Genomic DNA, 19,988 nt, shown 5'->3' on the forward strand with positions numbered 1-19,988 from the left:
GTGGAAGCAGGGACGATCGTGACGTTTAAGGGGCATCTTGACAAATTCATGAATAGGATGGGAATAGAGGGATTCGGACCCCGGAAGTGTAGAAGATTTTAGTTTAGACGGGCAGCATGGTCGGCACAGGCTTGGAGGGCCAAAGGACCTGTTCCTGTGCTGTACCTTTCTTTGTTCTTTGATGCCCAGGTTCCCGACAGCGTGGTTCCCTTCTGCTTTTCAGTGTCGTGAAACCGGCATGGCCGCTGCTGAGCGAGAGGGAGGGGGTACGGAATGTGACCAATATTGCCATAGTTTGTTGACAGTTGTGCCGCTGGCCGGGGGTTTCTGCCAGGGCCAGGGAGAGTAGTGGGGGTAGCCAGAGGTGGGCTGTAGAGTCAGGGTGGACAGACACGGAGCACCATTACCACAGCTGGCAAGGCAGCCATGCAACTGTGCACACTGCTAATGGCTCACTTTGAACCTAGTGCCATAGATGACCCCCAGGCCAACTCCTGGGTGCCCTCTGGCCCCAGCTGACCCAGCGTCGGCAGCTATTCTCCGCCATATCGCATTTCCCGATTTCAGCATAAGATGGAGAATCCCGCCCTGGGTGTTTTAAAAGACATTAAGCTAGTAGGTCTCCTGGGCCAGATAGGACTTATCCCAGAATACTGAGAGAAGCAAGGGAGGAAATTGCTGGAGCCTTAACTGACACCTCGTATCCTCAGTGGCTCCAGGTAAGGTCCCAGAGGACTGGAGAATAGCTAATGTGGCATCGCTGTTTAAGAAAGGCAGCAGGGATAATCGAGGAAATTATAGCCCGGTGAGCCTCACATCAGTAGTAGGTACATTATTGGAAAGAATTCTCCGGGACAGGATTTATACCCATTTGGAAACAAATGGACTCATTAGCGATAGCATAGTTTTGTGAAGGGGAAGTCGTGGCTCACTAACTTGATTAAGTTTTTTGAAGAGGTGACAAATGATTGATGAGGGGAGGGTGGTGGATGTTGTTTATATGGACTTCGGTAAAGCCTTTGACAAGGTGCCTCATGGCAGACTGGTACAAAAGGTGAAGTCACACAGAATCAGAGGTAAGGTGGCAGGATGGATACAAAACTGGTTCAGACACAGAAGACAAAGAGTAGCAGGAGAAGGGTGTTTTTCTGAATGGAAAGTTGCGACTAGTGGTGTTCCACAGGGATCAGTGCTGGGGCCTCTATTATTTATAGTATACATAAACAATTTGGAGGAAAATGTAGCTGGTCTGATTAGTAAATTCACGGATGATACCAAGGTTGGTGGAGTAGCAGATAGTGTTGAGGATTGTCAGAGGATACAGAGGACATGGATAGGTTGGAGACTTGGACAGAGAAATGGCAAATAGAGTTTAATCCAGATAAGTGTCAGGCAATTCATTTTGGTAGGTCTAACATAATGCGGAAATATACCATAAATGGCAAAACACAGGAATGTACAAAGTCAGCGAGATATGGGCGTGCAAGTCCACAGATCTTTGAAAGTGGCAACACAAATGAACAAGGTTTTTTACACAGAGGGTGGTGGTGTTTGGAATGCGTTGCCAGGGGAGGTTGTGGAAGCAGATACATTAACGACGTTCAAAAGGCATCTTGACAAATACATGGATAGGATGGGTATAGAGGGATATGGCACTGGGAAGTGCTGAGGGTTTTGGCCAAGGGTGGTATCATGACCGGGACAGACTTGGAGGGCCGAACGGTTGGTCGTGTGCTGTATTGTTCTTTGTTCTTTTCTGAATGCAGGGCTGAATATTAGGGGACAGTGGGACCTTTGCTGTTTGTAGTAGCAGCAATGTGTACTGCTGGAACTCACCAAAGTTCCTTCAGCAGAACCTTCCAAACACACGACTGCTGCCATCTAGAAGTACAAGGACAGCAAATGCATGGATACACCACCACCTGCAAGTTCCCCTCCAAGCCACACACCATCCTACTTGTTCCTTTACTGTCACTGGGTCAGAATCCAGGAACTTGCACCCTTACAGTGTTGTGTATGTACCTACACCACATGGACTGCAGCAGTTCAAGCGGTCAGCTCACCTTCTGAGGGGCAATTAGGGATAGGTAATAAATGCTGGCCTAATCAGAGATGCCTAAATCCCATGAATGAATGTTTAAAATGTTCTAGATTCCCCCATGAGGGGAAATAGCCTCTCAGCATCTACTCCTAATGTTTCAATAAGATCATCACTCATTCTTCTAAATTCCAACGAGTTTAGGCCCAACCAGTTCAAACTTTCCTCTTAAGGCAAACTCTTCATCCCAGCAATCAACCTTTTCTGAACTGCCTCCAGTGCAATTCCTGTACCAGCTGAGATTATTCATGAAGGCCCGCCTTCTCAATCTTGCCCCTCACCTGCGGTGAGGTGATCCTCAGGTTAAACCACCACCAGTTAGCTTTCCCCATTTCCCTCTCAAAGAGCAAAGCAGCCTTTGGCCATCTGGGACTATGGCAACTTTACCATTGAACTCCTTCTTTAGCAAGGTGACCATAACTGTATAAAGTACTGTATGTACAGTCACTAATGCCCTGTACAGTTGTAGTAAGACCTTCCTATTTTTATATCCATCCCCTTCGCAATATAGTTCAACAATCAGTTTGCCTTCCAAATTGCTTACTTACGTACCTGCATACAAACATTTTGCAATTCACGTACAAGGAAACCCAGACAGGACTGTTCCACAGCATTCTGCAGACTCCTGACACTTAATCGATATTCTACTTTTCTATTCCTCCTGCCAAAGTGGACAACCTAAAATTTCCCACATTAGAATCCTTCTGCCAAATTTTTGCACTCATTTAATTTATCTATTATCACTTTGCTTTCCAACCTATCATTGTATCATCAGCATGTTTGGCTGTAGTATACTTCATCAAAATCATTAATATAGATTATAAATAGTTAAAGTCACAGCAGGGATTCCTGCGGCACCTCACTAATTATAATTTATCAAACTGACGATGGCCCATTGACTCCTGCTCTCTGTTTCGTGTTAGTTAGAAAATCCATGCTACTATATCACCCCCCAAACTATGAGCTCTTATATCTTGTGTAGTCATCTCTTATATGGCAGTTTTCAAATGCCTTTTGGAAATCCAAATACACTGGATGGGATTCTCCGTCCCGCCGCACCAGATTTCTGTGCGGCCCCCAGGATTCTCCGTCTCGCCAGCTGGCCAATGGGGTTTCCCATTATGGGCAGCCCCATCCGTTGGGAAATCCCCGGACTGCTGGCGCAGCGAAGAATCCCGGCAGAGGAGAATCCAGCCCACTCCATCAGCTTGTTCCCCTTTATCCACTCTGCTTGTTACATCCACTCTAATAAATGTCTGAAACGTTATTTTATTTTCACAAAACCATGTTGACTCTGTCTGATCATATTATGATTTTCTCAATCTCCTGCTACTACCTCATTAACAATGGATTCTCACATTTTCCCAATGGCAAATGTTACGTCAACTGGCCTTCAGTTTCCTGCTTTCTGTTTCCCTCCTCTGTTGGGTAGAAGTATTATATTTGCAGTTTTCCAATGCGCTGGGATCTTTCCAAAATTAATGGAATTTTGGAATATTGAAACAAATGCATCCACTAACTTTGCAGCCATTTCTTTCAAGATCTTAGGATGCAATCCATCAGGTACAGGGGACTTGTTAGACCTTGATCCTATCAGTCTACCTGGTACATTTCCTGATATGATAGCCAGTGTATTAAATTCTTCCCTCCTTTTGCACCTTGTTTTGAACTATTCTAGGAATGCTTTCTGTGTCATCTATGAAAACTAATAGAAAAGACTTAATCAAAGTCTCTACCATTCTTCATGCCCAGTCTCATCATCTAAGTAGCCACCATTTAATTTAGCTACTCTCTTCCTTTTTATATACTTGTCGAATGTTCAACATTCTCACCACTCTTTGGCTAGAATGTTTCTGCTGAATTCCCTTTTGGATTTATCAGTGAGTATCCCTTAGTTTTGATCTTCCCCAAAAATTGAATAATTCTCTCTCCGTCTACCCGAGCAAATAACAGTTCTGGTATGAGTCTTGTAAATCTTTATTGCACTTTCTCCAGTGCCTTTTTATCCTTTGGAAATATCAGAGGTGCACGATATCTGACAGGATTTCCTCCTTCCAGTACTGATGTATATCTACAAATTGTCAGTTATTCTCATCCTTATCAATCAAATCATTCTCAGATGCCTTTATCCAAATTAATTTCAATAAACATATCTTATTTTCTATTTTAGTCCTGATCTTACTTGTTCCCATTAGGTTAATATTGGGCAAAGAAGCTATGTGTGAATCACAGATAAAGGTTTGGACAGGTTCACCACTAATTCAGAATTAATTCATCCCATGTTGTTGACAATTTTAAGGCTAGCAGCAACCACCTACTGCACCGAGTGCACACTGTTTTTACATCACATTGAAAACAATGATTAGTTTCATGTGCCGGCATTTTCATTTTGTTTTCCATATTCACCGCTGGTTATGCAGATCCGGAAAATCATGATTGATGGGAAGAGTGGGAAAAGTACCATCCGAACTCTACTCAAATCGCTGGATGAGGTAAGTAGATCATCATTGGCATGAATTTATTTGTAACTTCATTGTTTCTTAATGGTGAAGAACTTTGCCTATCCAACCAATCTAAGACCGTATACTTATATTCATGAAATCACCAAATCTGCTTATAGGAATAAATAACAATCCCAATGCAAAGTGTCATGTGAGAGTACCTTTAAGAAATGGATGTTTAAGCAATGTACCTTTAAGAAATGGAGAAGCTCATATTACTGAAGTGATGTCAGAGTGTGGGTGGAGCTGGGGTTTTTTTTTAGCTCTGCCATTTTGCAGTGTTTAGGTTTCAGTTTGAGAGAGAGCAGCTGAAAAGTGCCTGGCTGGTTTGTTGTGAGCTGTTTGAAAGGAGAAAGCCAGTTTTGAGAAAAAGAGCTTGGGTGTGTCTGTGTTTGCAGTGAGCTGGATCTGCGGTGATCTCTGCCAGAAAAGACTATCTCGGGATCATTTGGGTGATTTAAACTCATAAATGTAATGTCATTAACCTGATGTGTTTCTGTTTAAAGGTGTTAAGTCTTTTGGAGGTTTGAAGGAACATTTTCAGGGATTATTTAGTGTATTATTTTCGGGATTATCTTTGAAGTAAGGGGTGTTAAGGGATCCAATGTTTGTTTAAAAAGGTTAAGTTGAATTCATGGAATAAACATTGTTTTGTGTTTAAAAACCCACGTGTCCATAATTGTAATACCACACCGTGTGCTTCAAAAGCAACAATACATTAAAGGGAGAGGCTGGTTGAACTCCATGATACATTTTGGGGTTCTGAAAATGCCGCTCCCATAACAAAAGGTACAGACACAGATTCTATTTATTGCCCTCTTTGTCCAGCTATGCGGCTTATAATCGGCACAGACCATGGTGGGATTCTCCGTCGGCTGATTTTACGACGCCGAAATTGCAGCGGGTGCCGATTTCACACCAAATCGCAATTCTCTGTCACCTTGATAGCGGCGTCAATACGTTCCAGAACGCTGGTATCGTAAACACCGTTGGCATATCATTAGCAGGCCCGACCCGGTATTCTCCAGGGCCTCCACGATTCTCCGCCTCCGATGTGCAGAATTCCCGATGATGAGGTGAAACTTGCGGAGTGGCTGATGAGGGAGAGAGAGGAGGTAGGACACAGAGCGGCGCGACTGTGGACTGCAGCACCGAACACTGGTGGGGCGGGGAGCAGGGGGGCACTGCCAGGGACAGGGTGGTGGGTGACGGGGGAAAAGGCCATGTGGCCAGGGTGATCCCCTATGGGACTGGGGCGGTGTCTCCAGGCACAGAGTGCCATTGCTGTGGCCTGCATGGCAGCCATCTTGCTGCGCACACCACTGACACCCACCTTGGCCCCTGGTTCTGCAGAGTGACACGGGCCCTCTGGCCCGCACCCCACCCTCTGCCATACCAACCCCCCACCCACCCCCCCGGAGCATCATGCGGCCCACCCAAGGGCAACAACCACAATAGCCGCTACGGGGGCACCGAACGGGTGTCACGGAGCACCAGATGACAATAACCCTGGCAGTAGGGACTGCCGCCAGAGGCCACCATGGTGTCGGGTACCGACAGGGCCAAGGGTGTGGGGATGGGGGATGGGCATGTGGGAGCAGGGTCTCGCAGTGCCAACCAGGGGTACCATGTAGCCCACTGGACCTGGTTGGGCAGAGGAGTGCACCATGCTAAAATATCGGCCTTTCACCCCCTGCAGACAATGGATATTGGAATTCAACCAACAATGATGGTCTTCATGCTAATCGCCACAGCCCTGGGGGTTGCCCTGTGGCTTTACGAGCTGGAGTTGCACGAGGAAGCAGAGCATGCCGCAGAGGAACAGGAGGGAGTTGCACAGGATAGAGAGCTGAGGAGGAGGAGGTGTCAACGAGGCGCTGCATGAGGCCTCGCATGTACCACCAGCATCTGTCATTCGAGGACTTGCCGTCAAAGACTCCACAGAGCAGGGAGACAGTGCGACATATTCCCAGATCCCAGGTTCGATTCCAGCTTGGGTCACTGACTGTACGAGTCTACACATTCTCGCCGTGTCTACGTGGGTTTCCTCCCGGTGCTCCGGTTTCCTCCCACAGTCCAAAGATGTGCAGGTTCGGTGGATTGGCCAAGATAAATCGCCCTTAGTGTTCCAAAAGGGTTAGGTAGGGTTACTGGGTTTCAGGGATAGGGTGGAGGCATGGGCTTAAGTAGGGTGTTCTTTCCAAGGGCCAGTGCTGACTTGATGTGCCGAATGGTCTCTTTCTGCACTGTAAATTCTATGATTCTATACCTGCCAAATCATGGCGTATCTGACACCATTGGGGAATGGGAGAGGACACTCGCTCACGGTGGCAGTCAAGGTGACAGTCGCCTGAATGTTTACGCCATGGAGTCCTTCCAGGCACCGCGTGGGGACCTGTCCGGAATCTCACAGACCTTGATGCACAGGTGCATCCGCACTGTCAAGGAGGCCCTATACGCCCAGTCAGCAAACTACACCAATTTCAATGTGAACCGAGCCAACCAGGATGCCCGGGCAGTGGGATGCCATCGCAGACATGCCCCGGATTCAAGGGGTGATCGACGGAATGCATGTAGCCCTATGAGCACCTGCAGATGACAAGCCGTTCTACAAAAAATTCAATGAACGTGCAGCTGATATGTGACCATCAGATGCGCATTATCATGTCTGCGCCCGATACCCGGGCAGTGTGCATGACACACACACAGAATTTACAGTGCAGAAGGAGGCCATTTGGCCCATTGAGTCTGCACCAGCCCTTGAAAAGAGCACCCCACCCAAGCCCACACCTCCACCTTATCCCCACACTTACACCCTATCCCCGTAATCCCACTTTACCTTTTTTGGACACTAAGGGCAGTTTAGCATAGCCAGTCCACCTGACCCGCACATCTTTGTGAGGAAACCCACGCAGACACGGGGAGAGCGTGCAGATTCCGCACAGTGACCCAGCGGGGAATCGAACCTGGGACCCTGGCGCTGTGAAGCCATAGTGCTAACCACTATGCTACTGTGCTGCCCATGATGCCTTCATCTTGTCACACTCGATGATTCCTGACAATTTGGTGCCTGGGCGACGGTTTATCCACTGCGGTCATGGGTGATAACCTCTATCCGGAGGCCACAGACCAACTGCGAGACCCGCTACAACGACACCCATGCAGCGACAATGGGTGTGATTGAGCAGTGCTTCGGCATCCTGAAGATGCGGTTCAGGTGCCTGAACCGCTCTGGAGGGGCCCTCCAGTATGACTCTGAGAAGGTCCCCTGTATCGTGGCGGCCAGCTGTGTCCTCCACAACATCACGCAGCAGAGAGGCGATGTGCTGGAGGAGGAGGGTGAAGGCCAGGCCTCGTCTGACAAGGCGGATGCGGGAGAGGTCGAGTATGGGCAGGATATGGGCCCAGGCAGGCATGGGGGGCCGCAAGAAGTGTGCTCCAGGGCCCTACTTAACTGTGAACTACACCCATGTCTAGTTTTCTAGCCTCATGGGCCCTAATACTACATCTAGGTGGATCCCCAAATGGTACATCAGGAGTGGAGGCGCCCTGCTGCGATTCCCGCCCTGTGATCTGGGTCCCTGTTGGTGGTAGTCTTCTGGGGCAGCCGGACCTGGTTGGGCCCAGTTGCTGCTCGGGTGTTTCAGGTGGTGTGTTCTGCCCACTGCGCACCAGATGTGCCAGGGATGGGGGTGGAGGGGGGGGGGGTCTGACATGTTGTGGTGTTCTGGCACCTCCTCAGTAGAAGTCACCGGCATTGACCCCATCGCCACCTCCTCTCTCGTGGTGCCTGATGGCCCCTGGGGTACTCTATGGGGCGGGGTGCGAGCGGAGCTAACCCCTGAGGCTACCCCGCCACTTGGCTCTGCCAGTCCTGGAATCCTCTCTGATCTGACCAGGGTCTGCATGCTCACGGCCATGGAGCACAGGGAGTGAATCATCTCTGTCTGGACTGCACCACATCACGCTGCGACTGTGCCACCAACTTCTGGGTCTGCGACACATCAGCCATTGACTGTACCATCTCCCTCTGGGAAAGGGCCACCTCCTTCTGTGTCTGTGCTGCGTCGGGCGGTGCCTGGGCAATGCCGCTGACGTTCTCAGCCATGGCCCGTTTTGACTGGGCCACACTCAGAAGCGCAGCTGCAATGTCCACGTGGCCCTCGCACATGGGCTGCCCTGTCCTGGGCTCCGGCCAGCGACTGCACAGAATGCCCCAGGCCTTGGACATGCTGTTCCATGGAACCCCTTGTCAGCACCACCTCCTGCTCCTGAACGCGGGTGAACTCCTCCAACTGCACCTGCACGTGCTGGATACTCACTATCAACCCTTCATGTAATCCCTGGCTCTGCGACTGCATCTCCACAATCAATGGGACTGTCCGTTCCAGAAGCCTGAAACCCGTCTGGATGGCAGCTAGTTCCAGGTGTCAGCCCACCCTCCGACCGTCCATCCCCTCAGGTGTTCCTATCTTCACCTGATATACCGCAGCAGCTGTGTGGTGCGCACCAGAGAGTGTCCCAGCAGCTTCTTCACTGAAGTGCCCAACTGAGGTGAGTGTCTCTGGGATGGTGGAGGGTATTGGAGGCAGCTGGGCTGGATTTTCTGTTCCTGAGTCTAAGTGCTGACGCCAATGGAGGATCCATGGAGTTCCACGTCAGGAAACTCGGCGCCAGGCCCGCACCGATTCAGCTACCATTGAGGGGCTACCACCAGCAGAACACACAAAAAACGGTGAGGGATTCGCCAAGTCCATGATATACACTCGCAGAGCTGACAAGCTGCAGCCCCACTTAGACTATACAACCCCCCCCCCCACACACACTGATCGCGGCCGGGAAGATGGCACTGGTTGTGCTGGACCGTCCATACAGCTGATGGGACGGCCGGGGCCAGAGGGGGTTGCCCTGGGGGAGGTGAGGGGGGGTCACCTATGCGACCCAGGGTATCAGGTATATAGCGAGCAGTCAGCGGCATGTGCAGCCGCATGGCTGTCTTGCCGACTGCAGTAATGGTAATGCGTACCCATCCACCCCAACCCACAGCCCACCCCCTGGCCACTCCCCACTACTACCCCCAGCCCGGCCAGCAACATGACTGTCGGCGAAGTATGGCAGTGCTGCCCTCTCTCTCTTTCTCTCTCAGCAGCCACCACGCCAGGTTCATGACCGTTGAGAGCACATGTGGACAGCGCTCTCTGGAACTCGGGCCATCGGAGGTGGTGTGTTGTGGGTGGGCCCACAAATGAGATGCAAACGGACATGCAACAATGCGCGGTGTGCGTTGTAGTGATGCCGTTTTCGAGGAAACGGAGCATCACGATTCGGCGTCAAAGCGGCGCCTGTCACGATTTCTGTGTCGGGACCTATTCTCCGCCCGATAACACACCCCGATTTCGGCATTGGCCAACGGAGAATCCCGCCCAGCTGTGACTACAAATCTGTGATGCCCGGACACGAGCTCTGGAGTGTCCTGGGTCTCAGGCCGAGGGCTTCCATCCGTGCTGAGGAGAGGGGGCTCAGGCTGTGGTACTGGCAGGGGGCAGGGGGCACCAGATGGACCAGCCCAACACCAGCAGGTTCTGCAAGACACAAGACAAGACGCATGATTAGACTGCGGGCCAGGGGGAGTGGCGCTTGTGGGGATGATGGTGATGTGAGGGTGGTGTGGAGGTGAGGATGGTGTGGGCATGGTGTTGGCGGTGGGGGGTTGACTCATGTGGTACAGGGAACCGCAACTCAGCGGGGTCTCACTCCTTGCACGCAGCTGACTTCCACCCCGGTGACTTTCCTTCCTCAGGTTCCGCTGACCACGTCCAGGGCTTCGGCTCAGCCACGGTGAGGGGCTGCAGGTCCAGCGGTCACCCTCCAGTTTTCTCCCGCTCCTAGCAGTTCTGCGTGGCCTTCTCCTTGGGGTGGCAGGGGAGGAACCAGTAAATTACTGTGTTAGGCAGTCTGACACATGCAGCCCAGGTGGCGGGTGGCAGGTGGCCTCAGTGGCCAGGGCACCCGACCATGGCAGCCGGTATGGTTGCCGGCATGTGGTGTAGGGTGGGGTTTCTGCCACCCACCCGGTGAGGGAAGCGGGGGTTGGTTACGGGTGTGTGGGATGGGGGTTAGTTCCAGGGGCACAGTGCTGCCCACTCACCCTGGCCGCTCTGAGGAGGTTGTGTCATTTCTTCCTGTTCTGCAGGCCGGTCCGAACATTGTTGCTGGTAGCGCTGACGGCCTCTGCCACCTGCGGCCCAGCATGGCGAACGGCGGTGGCTGGCAGCCTCCTTACCAGGCCGGGATACAGGGTCATCCACCTCTCCTCCTCCGCATCCAGGAGGGGCCCAAGCTCGTCATCCGTGAAAAGTGCGACCGCACGTCTTGCTGCTACCTTATTGGCTGGGATGCTTTGTTTGTTTGGGGAGTAAAGTGTGTATATGTGGCTGCAGCTTGTCAGTCTTCTGAGTGTCTGTCGTGAAACTGGCGAATCCAGTGCCATTTCTCACTGTCGCTGAATCGGTCCAGATGCGATGCACGTTTTGCTGTCATAGAAGTCCACGAATCCTGCCACGATGTCAACACATCGTCTCAGGAACAGGGAATCCAGCCACATATATCAAGCATGGCATCTTCCTCATCTGTAAACCTGGCTTAGTAGCAATCTTGTTTCCCTCACTAAAACTGGAAAAGGTTAGACATTGAACAGATTTAACAGGTTTCAAGCCGAGGCAGAGACAGTCTGTGATGGGGTAAAAGGCAGGAGGGATTAAATAGCAAAGGAATGTTGCAGCAAGGCAAAAGGAGATGGCAGTGGGAAATTAAAAGAAAAATAAGATGGATCTAGAGGAGGTGTAAATGGCAATGCAAAATTATTATCAGCAGCTGCTGCCCTCAGCTGCAGAGATTATGATCTGAAATTGCTAATTTGATTGTTGAGTCTGGAAGGCTGCAAAGTGTCTCATGGAAAGATAGAGTGCTGGTCCTTAAGTTTACATAGAGCTTCATTGAAACACTTCAAGAGGCCAAGGACAGAGTTGGATTGGGTCAGAGAATTAAAATGACAGTCGACTGGATGCTCTTGTGGACTGAATTGAAAAGTGGTAACTTAAGTTTGGTCTCCCATTGTATAAGAGACCGCATTGTGAGCAGTGAATACTAAATGCTAAACTGAAAGGAGGATAAGTAAATCACTACTTCAACTGGAAGGAGTATTTGGGGTCCTGGATGGTGAAAAGGGAGGCGATAAAAGGGCAGATGTTAGACCTTCTGTGTTTGCATCGGACAGTGCCTTGGAAGGGGACTGGGCACTGGGGGTAAACCAGGGCATTGCAGAGTGTCTTTGGAATGCTGAAAGGGAAGGGGGAGCGGTTGATGTGTTTGGTGGTGCCATCAAGCTGGAGGTGGCAGAAATGGCGGAGGATGATCTGTTGGATGTGGAGGTTATGGACTGAATGGAGAAAAGAAGTGGAACCCTATCATTTCTGGAAGAAGGAGGAAGGGGTGAGAGTGGAAATGTGTGAAATGGAAGGGAAACAAATGAGGACCCTGTCAACCATGGCGAGGGAGAAGCTTTGGTTGAGTAAAAATACACCTTGCGTATTGCTAAAAAGACACTTGCTTTCAAGGCTTTTTGTCTTGCTCGCATCAGGACATGGTTGCAGGAATACCAATTTGATGATAATACTTTCGTAAGGGGTAGCGGAAGGAGTCCACACCGAACTGTAGAGAAAAACAAAACTTTATTTTATTTAACACGTTAACTATATACACAGCTCCAGTAGTTCCCTACTGGGTCTTCTCCAGTCAGTGCCTGACTGGCCAGTGATGTTCTGTGTTTTGTAAATCAGGATGTTTTGAGTACTTAGTGGTGAACAAAGAACATCAAGCTAAGTAAATGAACAAAGCTGATTTACTTACACTACTTAAATAAGATTCGCACAAGTCACAAGGTAAAAGTTATTAAATTAAACGATACGATATCTCTAACTGCAGATCGCTCAACTATGCAACTAATCTCTCATGCTGAAACACCACCTTCTCCCAGAATCCCAGGAGTCACATGATATTTATATGACTGCTCCTTATCTCCATCTGGTGGTGATAAGTATTGACATCACATTGTTCACGATTTGTATTTCTTGCAATAAACATATTGTTACATCCCCCTTTCTTTGAGGATGTTTCTGTATCGTTACAAACAATGTAAGCAATGTATGCTCTGTACATACAAATAAATATTGTTACGTGTTAACAATTTTTTAACCTTTTTATAATTCATAGATTGTGTTGTCCGGCTTTCTTTTTATTCAAGTCGACCTTCTCAATCTCGGTTGTTCAGCAGCAGCTGTTTCTGTCTTTTGCGTTGTGACTGTATCTCGCTTTTGTGATATCGAAGTTGTAGCAGTTGATTTGAGTAGTTCTGTGTCAAACTCAAAATTTGAAAAGATTGGTTGAGTGGACTTCACTTTTAGAAGTGCTCTCTTGTTTCGTCTCAGAATAAAACCTTCATTTGTCAACACAACAAATGAGCGCGGAGCTGCCTGGCGAATCATACGTGCTATGCAGGACCATCCAACAATGGGAACATGTACTCTGACATGACCACCTGGTTCTAGCTTTGCTCGTTCTTTAGCTGTCTTGTCATAATACTCTTGTTGCTTGTTCTGCTTCATCTTGTTTACAACATCTTCAGTATCAGGATTTGCTATTTCTAAGTATGGTAACGTTGTACGTAGCTGTTGATTCATCAGCAGTTGAGCTGGGTAAATAACCTGTAGCTAGTAGTGTAGCTCTGTAGCTGAGTAGGGCTAAACATGGATCACTTCTTTAATCCAATGATTTATTTAGGAGTTTCTTCGCAATGTGAACACCTTTTTCCGCTTTTCCATTTGATTGCGGATGTAATGGATTTGACGTAATATGATTAAAATCATATTGCTGTGAAAATTCCACCCAATCGCAGCTGTCGAAGCATGGACCATTGTCTGTCATGACATTAGCGGCATCCCATGCCGAGCAAACACTACTTTGGTGGCTTTGATTACTGCTTGCGAACTAGAGTCGGGTAATCTTATCACCTCAGGGTAATTCGAACAGTAATCAATGATTAGTAAATAATCTTTACTATGGAGTCTTAGCAAGATCATGCATCGCCAATTTCTCTTTTTGTTTCTGTGATTGGTTGCGTTGACGTGTTTCTGACACGAGGTTAGTGATGTCTGCATTAAAACCTGGCCAGTAGACTGACTGTCGAGCTCTTCATTTGCACTTTTTGATTCCTAAGTGTCCTTTGTGAACCTTGATTATGATCATTTGCCTCAGCGTAGTTGGAATCACTATGTAGTCTTGCCTAAGCAGGAATCCATTGATGCTGCTTAGATCAGTTTGAATGTTCCTATAACTAGAACAATTTCCTTTCGGCCAACCATCCCTCATATAACATATCACATGCTGTAATGTGTCATCTTTGGTGGTTTCTCTTTTATCAACTTAAATATTTCATCCTATACAGATAGATTTTCTTCTAAGCTTGAGCTTCTACTACCTGGACTATGTCATTCATCACAGTATCTTCTTCAATTGCATGTTACAGTGCATCAGCTACCACAAGGTCCTTACCGGGTGTATACACAAGCTCAAAATCATAACATCAAAGTTTCATTATCATTTGTTATAGTCTCGGTGACATATCATTCAAATTATTTTTGATGATTGTTATAAGTGGACGATGATCTGTCTCGACAGTAAAGGTCTGAAATTCATATACATGGAACTTGAAAATAAAAAATGAAAATCGCTTATTGTCACGAGTAGGCTTCAATGAAGTTACTGTGAAAAGCCCCTAGTCACCACATTCCGGTGCCTGTTCGGGGAGGCTGATACGGGAATTGAACCGTGCTGCTGGCCTGCCTTGGTCTGCTTTAAAAGCCAGCGATTTAGCCCAGTGTGCTAATTCCTGTGAGAAGACAGGATCTGTGCGTAGTACTATTCAATCGGAGTCATCGCTCTTGCATGGGTATGCTATGGGTCGCTATTTCCCCTCAGACGTTTTCTGAAGTAGCACAGTTCCTATGCCATCCTTACTTGCATTGGTTGATATCTTTGTTTCACTCATTGGGTCGAAGAATGATAGTACTGGTGCAGTTGTGAGTGTTGTCTTCAAATCAGACCACTCCTTTGCATGTTCTTCCATCCATGTGAGCGGAATATTCTTCTTTACTAGCTGTCCTGCATGAGCACATACTTCTGCGAGCAGTGTTATACTTCACGGAAGATGATGATAATGAGTACGAGGATATTGATGCTGAATACGAGGATATTGATGATGAGTACGAGGATATTAACTCCGATGATGAGGACTATGAGGACACATCCGAAAAATATGAATATGATGAAGAAAATGATGAGTCTGAGAGTGAGTCAACGGAGGGCGATGATAAATCGCTAGTAAGATGGTTTTGAGGGCGTGAAGAGGTGACAGCACTGGACATAAAATCAACAGTAAAGAAGCTTGCTCCAGAACTGCATGGTGAATCATCTCTGTGACGATAGGTAGACTATCATCTGTATATAATATGAGTATCTGGAAGTGTATTATAAGTTATATGTTTTACTTTTGTAGTTCTAGCATCCGACCAGCAGGTGGCATGTGCAGGCATGTGACCCAGACGCACCTTGTGTTCTGGCACAAGGCGTTAGTAAAGAGTTGATAGCAGTCGCATATTAGAATACCTCTGTAGTATCTTAGTGTAAGTTAGTGTTATAGCATTATTTCCAACTGTATTAATCTTAGACATTATAGTAATCCTTTCGAATAGTGTAAAACAAAGTCTCATTTTCTTTGGTAACACTACCACATCAAGATTCAACATCAGTATAATCAAAGAACATTACAGTCTCATACCTCTGAAAAGGTGCCGGTCGTCAACTCCCTCATCCTCAAGGCTACTCCACCGGAAGATGAGTTAGAGGAGCTGGTGACTATTTTGCTATGTAGTTCGACAAATCACATATATATACCAGAGCAAGACCAGGATGACCCATCGCCTAAATTGTCAGGGCTAGAGAACGTTTGTATCATAATTTCCAGTGATGAGGAGCCATTAATCGTCGTTCCAACTAGCCAAGAAGGGACAGCACCGGATGTTATAGGTGTGACTTCCACCCAGGCACCAGAGAGCGAGGCTCTCCAACCTCCAGTTGAGGGCACAGAATTGGACGCGGCTACACAATCCCTCAGTAGCATGCCATAGGCCAGAACTGAGATTCCACACACTTCTATGCATAAGGTGTAGACCTGCGCTAAATCAGGGGTTGCCAAACCCAAACGTAAAAAGATGATCATTAAGATGATCAAATCGCCAGATGATCATTAAAACAAAAAAGAGAAAGAGGAGAAGAGTGGAGAGCTAGCACATCCCACTGATGAAAATAAAAAGAAGATGTTGATGTTGTGACTGACAAACCAGAGACAGAGAACATACAACGAAGCAGCGAACAGCGTAGTGGGAATAAGTGATAAAAGAAAAGGCAGTTGATGCACGTACTGCACAACTTCAGCTGGGAGTGGAGCACAGGACGGATTTTGGTTTGCCTACTGCCGGGCTGAAAGTGGGGGAGAATGGACTCCCTTTTTCAGTTTTAGACTGGATGGTGTTTGGATTCCGGATGTTGGAACTGTGAGAGCAGTAGGGCGGTGGCCCAGTTGACAGTGTATTGCTTGTACTGATGATAATTTTGTCTTATTGTTGGCGTTTGTATGGTTATTATTGTATTTTTCCTGTGGTATTGTTAATTTGGGCCTCGCGGCTGGGTGCTCACCAGTTGCGGCCCTCCTGCTTCTGTACACTGGGGGTTGATGGGTCCTTCCCAATGTTAGTGAGGGGGAAGGGTGTTTCCCCTTTCTCTCCTCAACCGTCCACTGCCTCCTTTTCCGGTGGACTAAGCTGCTTGCGTGCGCATCTTCATCGATGTGGAGCTGAGGGAGGGTGGGGGTGGGGAGCTTGCATTGACTTGAGTGCTGGCTGCTTTGCCTTGTACTTAATTGTTTGTTTAGTTTTGTGTGGTATGTCTGTATTTTGTCTTAGGTTTTTGTATAAAGGGAGTTCTCTCCCTCTCTCTTCTCCCATGCCCTGTATCAGTGTGTCTTTTCCGGTGGCACCACACCGACTGGCGCCCAAACCGGCTCCAGCGGCCTTTGACGTCCGGCGCTGGGGCTGGCCGAGAGGCCTTCGCCAGTTCGCGTATGCGCCGGTGCATCAGCTGGCGCTGACGTCACCACCGGCGCATGCGCGCTGGGGGATTCTTGTCCGCCTCCGCCATGGTGGAGACCGTGGAGGCGGCGGAAGAAAAAGAGTGCCCCCACAGCACTGGCCCACCCGCCGATCGGTGGGCCCCGATCGCGGGCCTGGCCACCGTGGGGGCACCCCCCGGGGTTTGATCGCCCCACGCCCCCCCAGGACCCCGGGGGCCCGCTTGCGCCGCCGATCCCGCCGTCGCCAGAGGTGGTTCAAACCACGGCGGCAGGAGAGGCCTCCCAGCGGTGGGACTGCGGCCCATTGCGGGCCGGAGAATCGCCGCGTGGGGGCTCGCCAATTGGCGGGTGGTGTTTCCTGCCCCCGCCATTTCCCAGGTGGCGGAGAATTTCTGCCATGGCGGGGGCGGGATTTTCGGTGGCCCCGGGCGATTCTCCGACCCTGCGGGGGGTCGGAGAATTTCGCCCATGTGGAGAGATTGAATCTATTAGGATTGTATTCGCTGGAGTTCAGAAGAATGAGGGTGGGTCCTCATAGAAACCTATAAAATTCTCACAGGACTAAACAGGATAGATGCGAGAAGGATGTTCCTGATAGTGGGTGTGTCCAGAACCATGGGTCACAGTCTTAGGATACGGGGTAAACCGTTTAGGACAGAGATGAGGAGGAATTTTTTCATCCAGAGAGTCGTCAGCCTGCAGAATTCATTACCACAGGAAGTAGTTGAGGCCAAAACATTGCATCTTTTCAAGAATAAATCAGTTAAGAGCTCATGGTGTTCAGGGTAAGATCCTGGCATGGATAGAGGATTGGCTGACTGGCAGAAGGCAGAGAGTAGGGATAAAGGAGTCTTTTTCAGAATGGCAGCCGGTGACGGGTGTGCCTCGGCAGTCTGTGCTGGGACCACAACTTTTCACAATATACATTAATGATCTGGAAGAAGGAACTGAAGGCACTGTTGCTAAGTTTGCAGATGATGCAAAGGTCTGTAGAGGGGCAGGTAGTATTGAGGAAGCAGGGGGGCTGTAGAAGGACTTGGGAGTGTGAGGTTGTGCACTTTGGAAAGAGGAATGGGGAAACGCTTCAGAAATCGGAAGCACAAAGGGACTTAGGAGTCCTTGTTCATGATTCTCTTAAGGTTAACATGCAGGTTCAGTTGGCAGTTAGGAAGGCAAAGGCAAGTGTTGAGAGGGTTAGAATACAAGACTAGGGATGTACTTCTGAGGCTGTATAAGGCTCTGGTCAGACCCTATGTAGAGTATTGTGAGCAGTTTTGGGCCCCGTATCTAAGGAAGGATGTGCTGGCCTTGGAAAGGGTCCAGAGGATGTTCACAAGAATGATCCCTGAAATGAAGAGCTTGTCGTATGAGGAACCGTTGAGGACTCTGGGTCTGTACTTGTTGGAGTTCAGAAGGACAAGAGGGGATCTTATTGAAACTTACAGAATACTGCGAGGCCTGGATATCAGTCAGCTCACCCCCAGTGTCAGTCAGCTCACACCTGAAGTCAGTCAGCCCACACTAGGAGTCAGCCAGCCCACACCCGGAGTCAACCAGCACACACCTAGAGTCAGTCAGCCCTCATCTGGAGTCAGTCAGCTCACACACAGAGTCAGTCAACTCACACTTGGAGTCAGTCACCCCACATCGGGAGTCAGTCAGCCCACAGCCAGAGTCAGTCAGCTCACACCTGGGGCGGAATTCTCCGACCCCCCGCAGGGTCGGGGAATCGCCCGGGGCCAGTGTAAATCCCGCCCCCGCCGTCACCGGAATTCTCCGCCACCCTGGAATCGGCGGGAGCGGGAATCACGCCCCGCCGATCGGCGTGCCCCCCGCGGTGATTCTCCGGCCCGCGATGGGCCGAAGTCCCGCTGCTGACAGGCTTCTCCCGCCGGTGGGAATTGGAGCACCTCTGGTGCCGGCGGGATTGGCGGCGTGAGCGGGCCCCCGGGGTCCTGGGGGGGCGCAGGCCGATCTGACCCCGGGGGGTCACCATGGTGGAGGCGGAAGAGACCCCCCTACCAGGCATTCACCGGTGGTGGCGTCAGCGGCTGCTGACGCACCGGTGCATGCGCGGACCGGCGAAGGCCTTTCGGCCAGCCGGGCGGCGGGCACCAAAGGCCGTTGGTGCCGGTTTTGGCACTAGTCGGCGTGGCGGAAACCACTCCGGCATGGGCCTAGCCCCTAAAGGTGCGGAGAATTCCGCACCTTTGGGGAGGCCCGACGCCGGAGTGGTTGGTGCCACTCCGCTACGCCGGGACCCCCCGCCCCGCCGGGTAGGGGAGAATCCTGGCCTGGAGTCAGTCAGCTTACACCCAGAGTCAGTCAGCCCTCATCTGGAGTCAGTCAGCTCACACACGGAGTCAGTCAGCTCACGCACGGAGTCAGTCAGCTCACAATCGGAGTCAGTCAACTCACACCCGGGAATGTGAGCTCACACCCGGAGTCAGTCAGCCCACACCCAGATTCATTCAGCTCACCCCCAGTATCAGTCGGCCCACACCCGGGGTCAGTCAGCCCACACCCAGAGTCAGTCAGCTCACACCGGGGGTCAGTCAGCTACAACCAGAGTCAGTCAGCTCTCACCCATTATAAGTCATCTCACACACGGAGTCAGTCAGCTCACACCCAGTATCAGTCAGCTCACACATGGAGTCAGTCAGCCCACACCCGGAGTCATTCAACTCGCACACGGAGTCAGTCAGCCCACACCCGGAGTCAGTCAGCCCACACCCGGAGTCAGTCAGCCCACACCCGGAGTCAGTCAGCTCACACCCAGCATCAGTCAGCTCACACATGGAGTCAGTCAGCACACACCCAGTATCTGTCAGCTCACACAAGGAGTCAGTCAGCTCACACCCGGAGTCAGTCAGCTCACACCCAGTATCAGTCAGCCCACACCTAAATTTAAAAGTTGCAGGTCAGGAACAGAGCCGACCATTATTACATGTTACCAAAAGAGAAAATGCTGGAAAATCTCAGCAGATCTGGCAGTATCTGTAGTAAGCAAAAAGAGCTAACAATTCGAGTCTAGATGACCCTTTATCAAAGGGTCAAAATTATTGCATGTTATCTTGTTTGCAATTATCTTCCATGCAGTACACTGTTTTCCAGGCACACAAATTAGGTAATTTTTACCAGAAAT

The 19,988-nt window shown here is 49.6% G+C and overlaps 1 protein-coding gene across 1 annotated transcript in view; it reads left to right on the forward strand.

Annotated features, from left to right (window-relative positions):
- LOC119973771 (voltage-dependent calcium channel subunit alpha-2/delta-2-like) overlaps positions 1 to 19,988 on the forward strand; it is a 979,537-nt gene that overhangs the window by 755,376 nt on the left and 204,173 nt on the right. Inside the window, exon 17 of the mRNA XM_038812195.1 lies at positions 4,519 to 4,590. Coding sequence (XP_038668123.1) covers positions 4,519 to 4,590 — 72 coding nt within the window. The remainder of the gene's footprint in view (positions 1 to 4,518; positions 4,591 to 19,988) is intronic.

Source organism: Scyliorhinus canicula, chromosome 11 (genome assembly GCF_902713615.1).
Source record: "Scyliorhinus canicula chromosome 11, sScyCan1.1, whole genome shotgun sequence".
Classification (NCBI taxonomy): domain Eukaryota; kingdom Metazoa; phylum Chordata; class Chondrichthyes; order Carcharhiniformes; family Scyliorhinidae; genus Scyliorhinus; species Scyliorhinus canicula.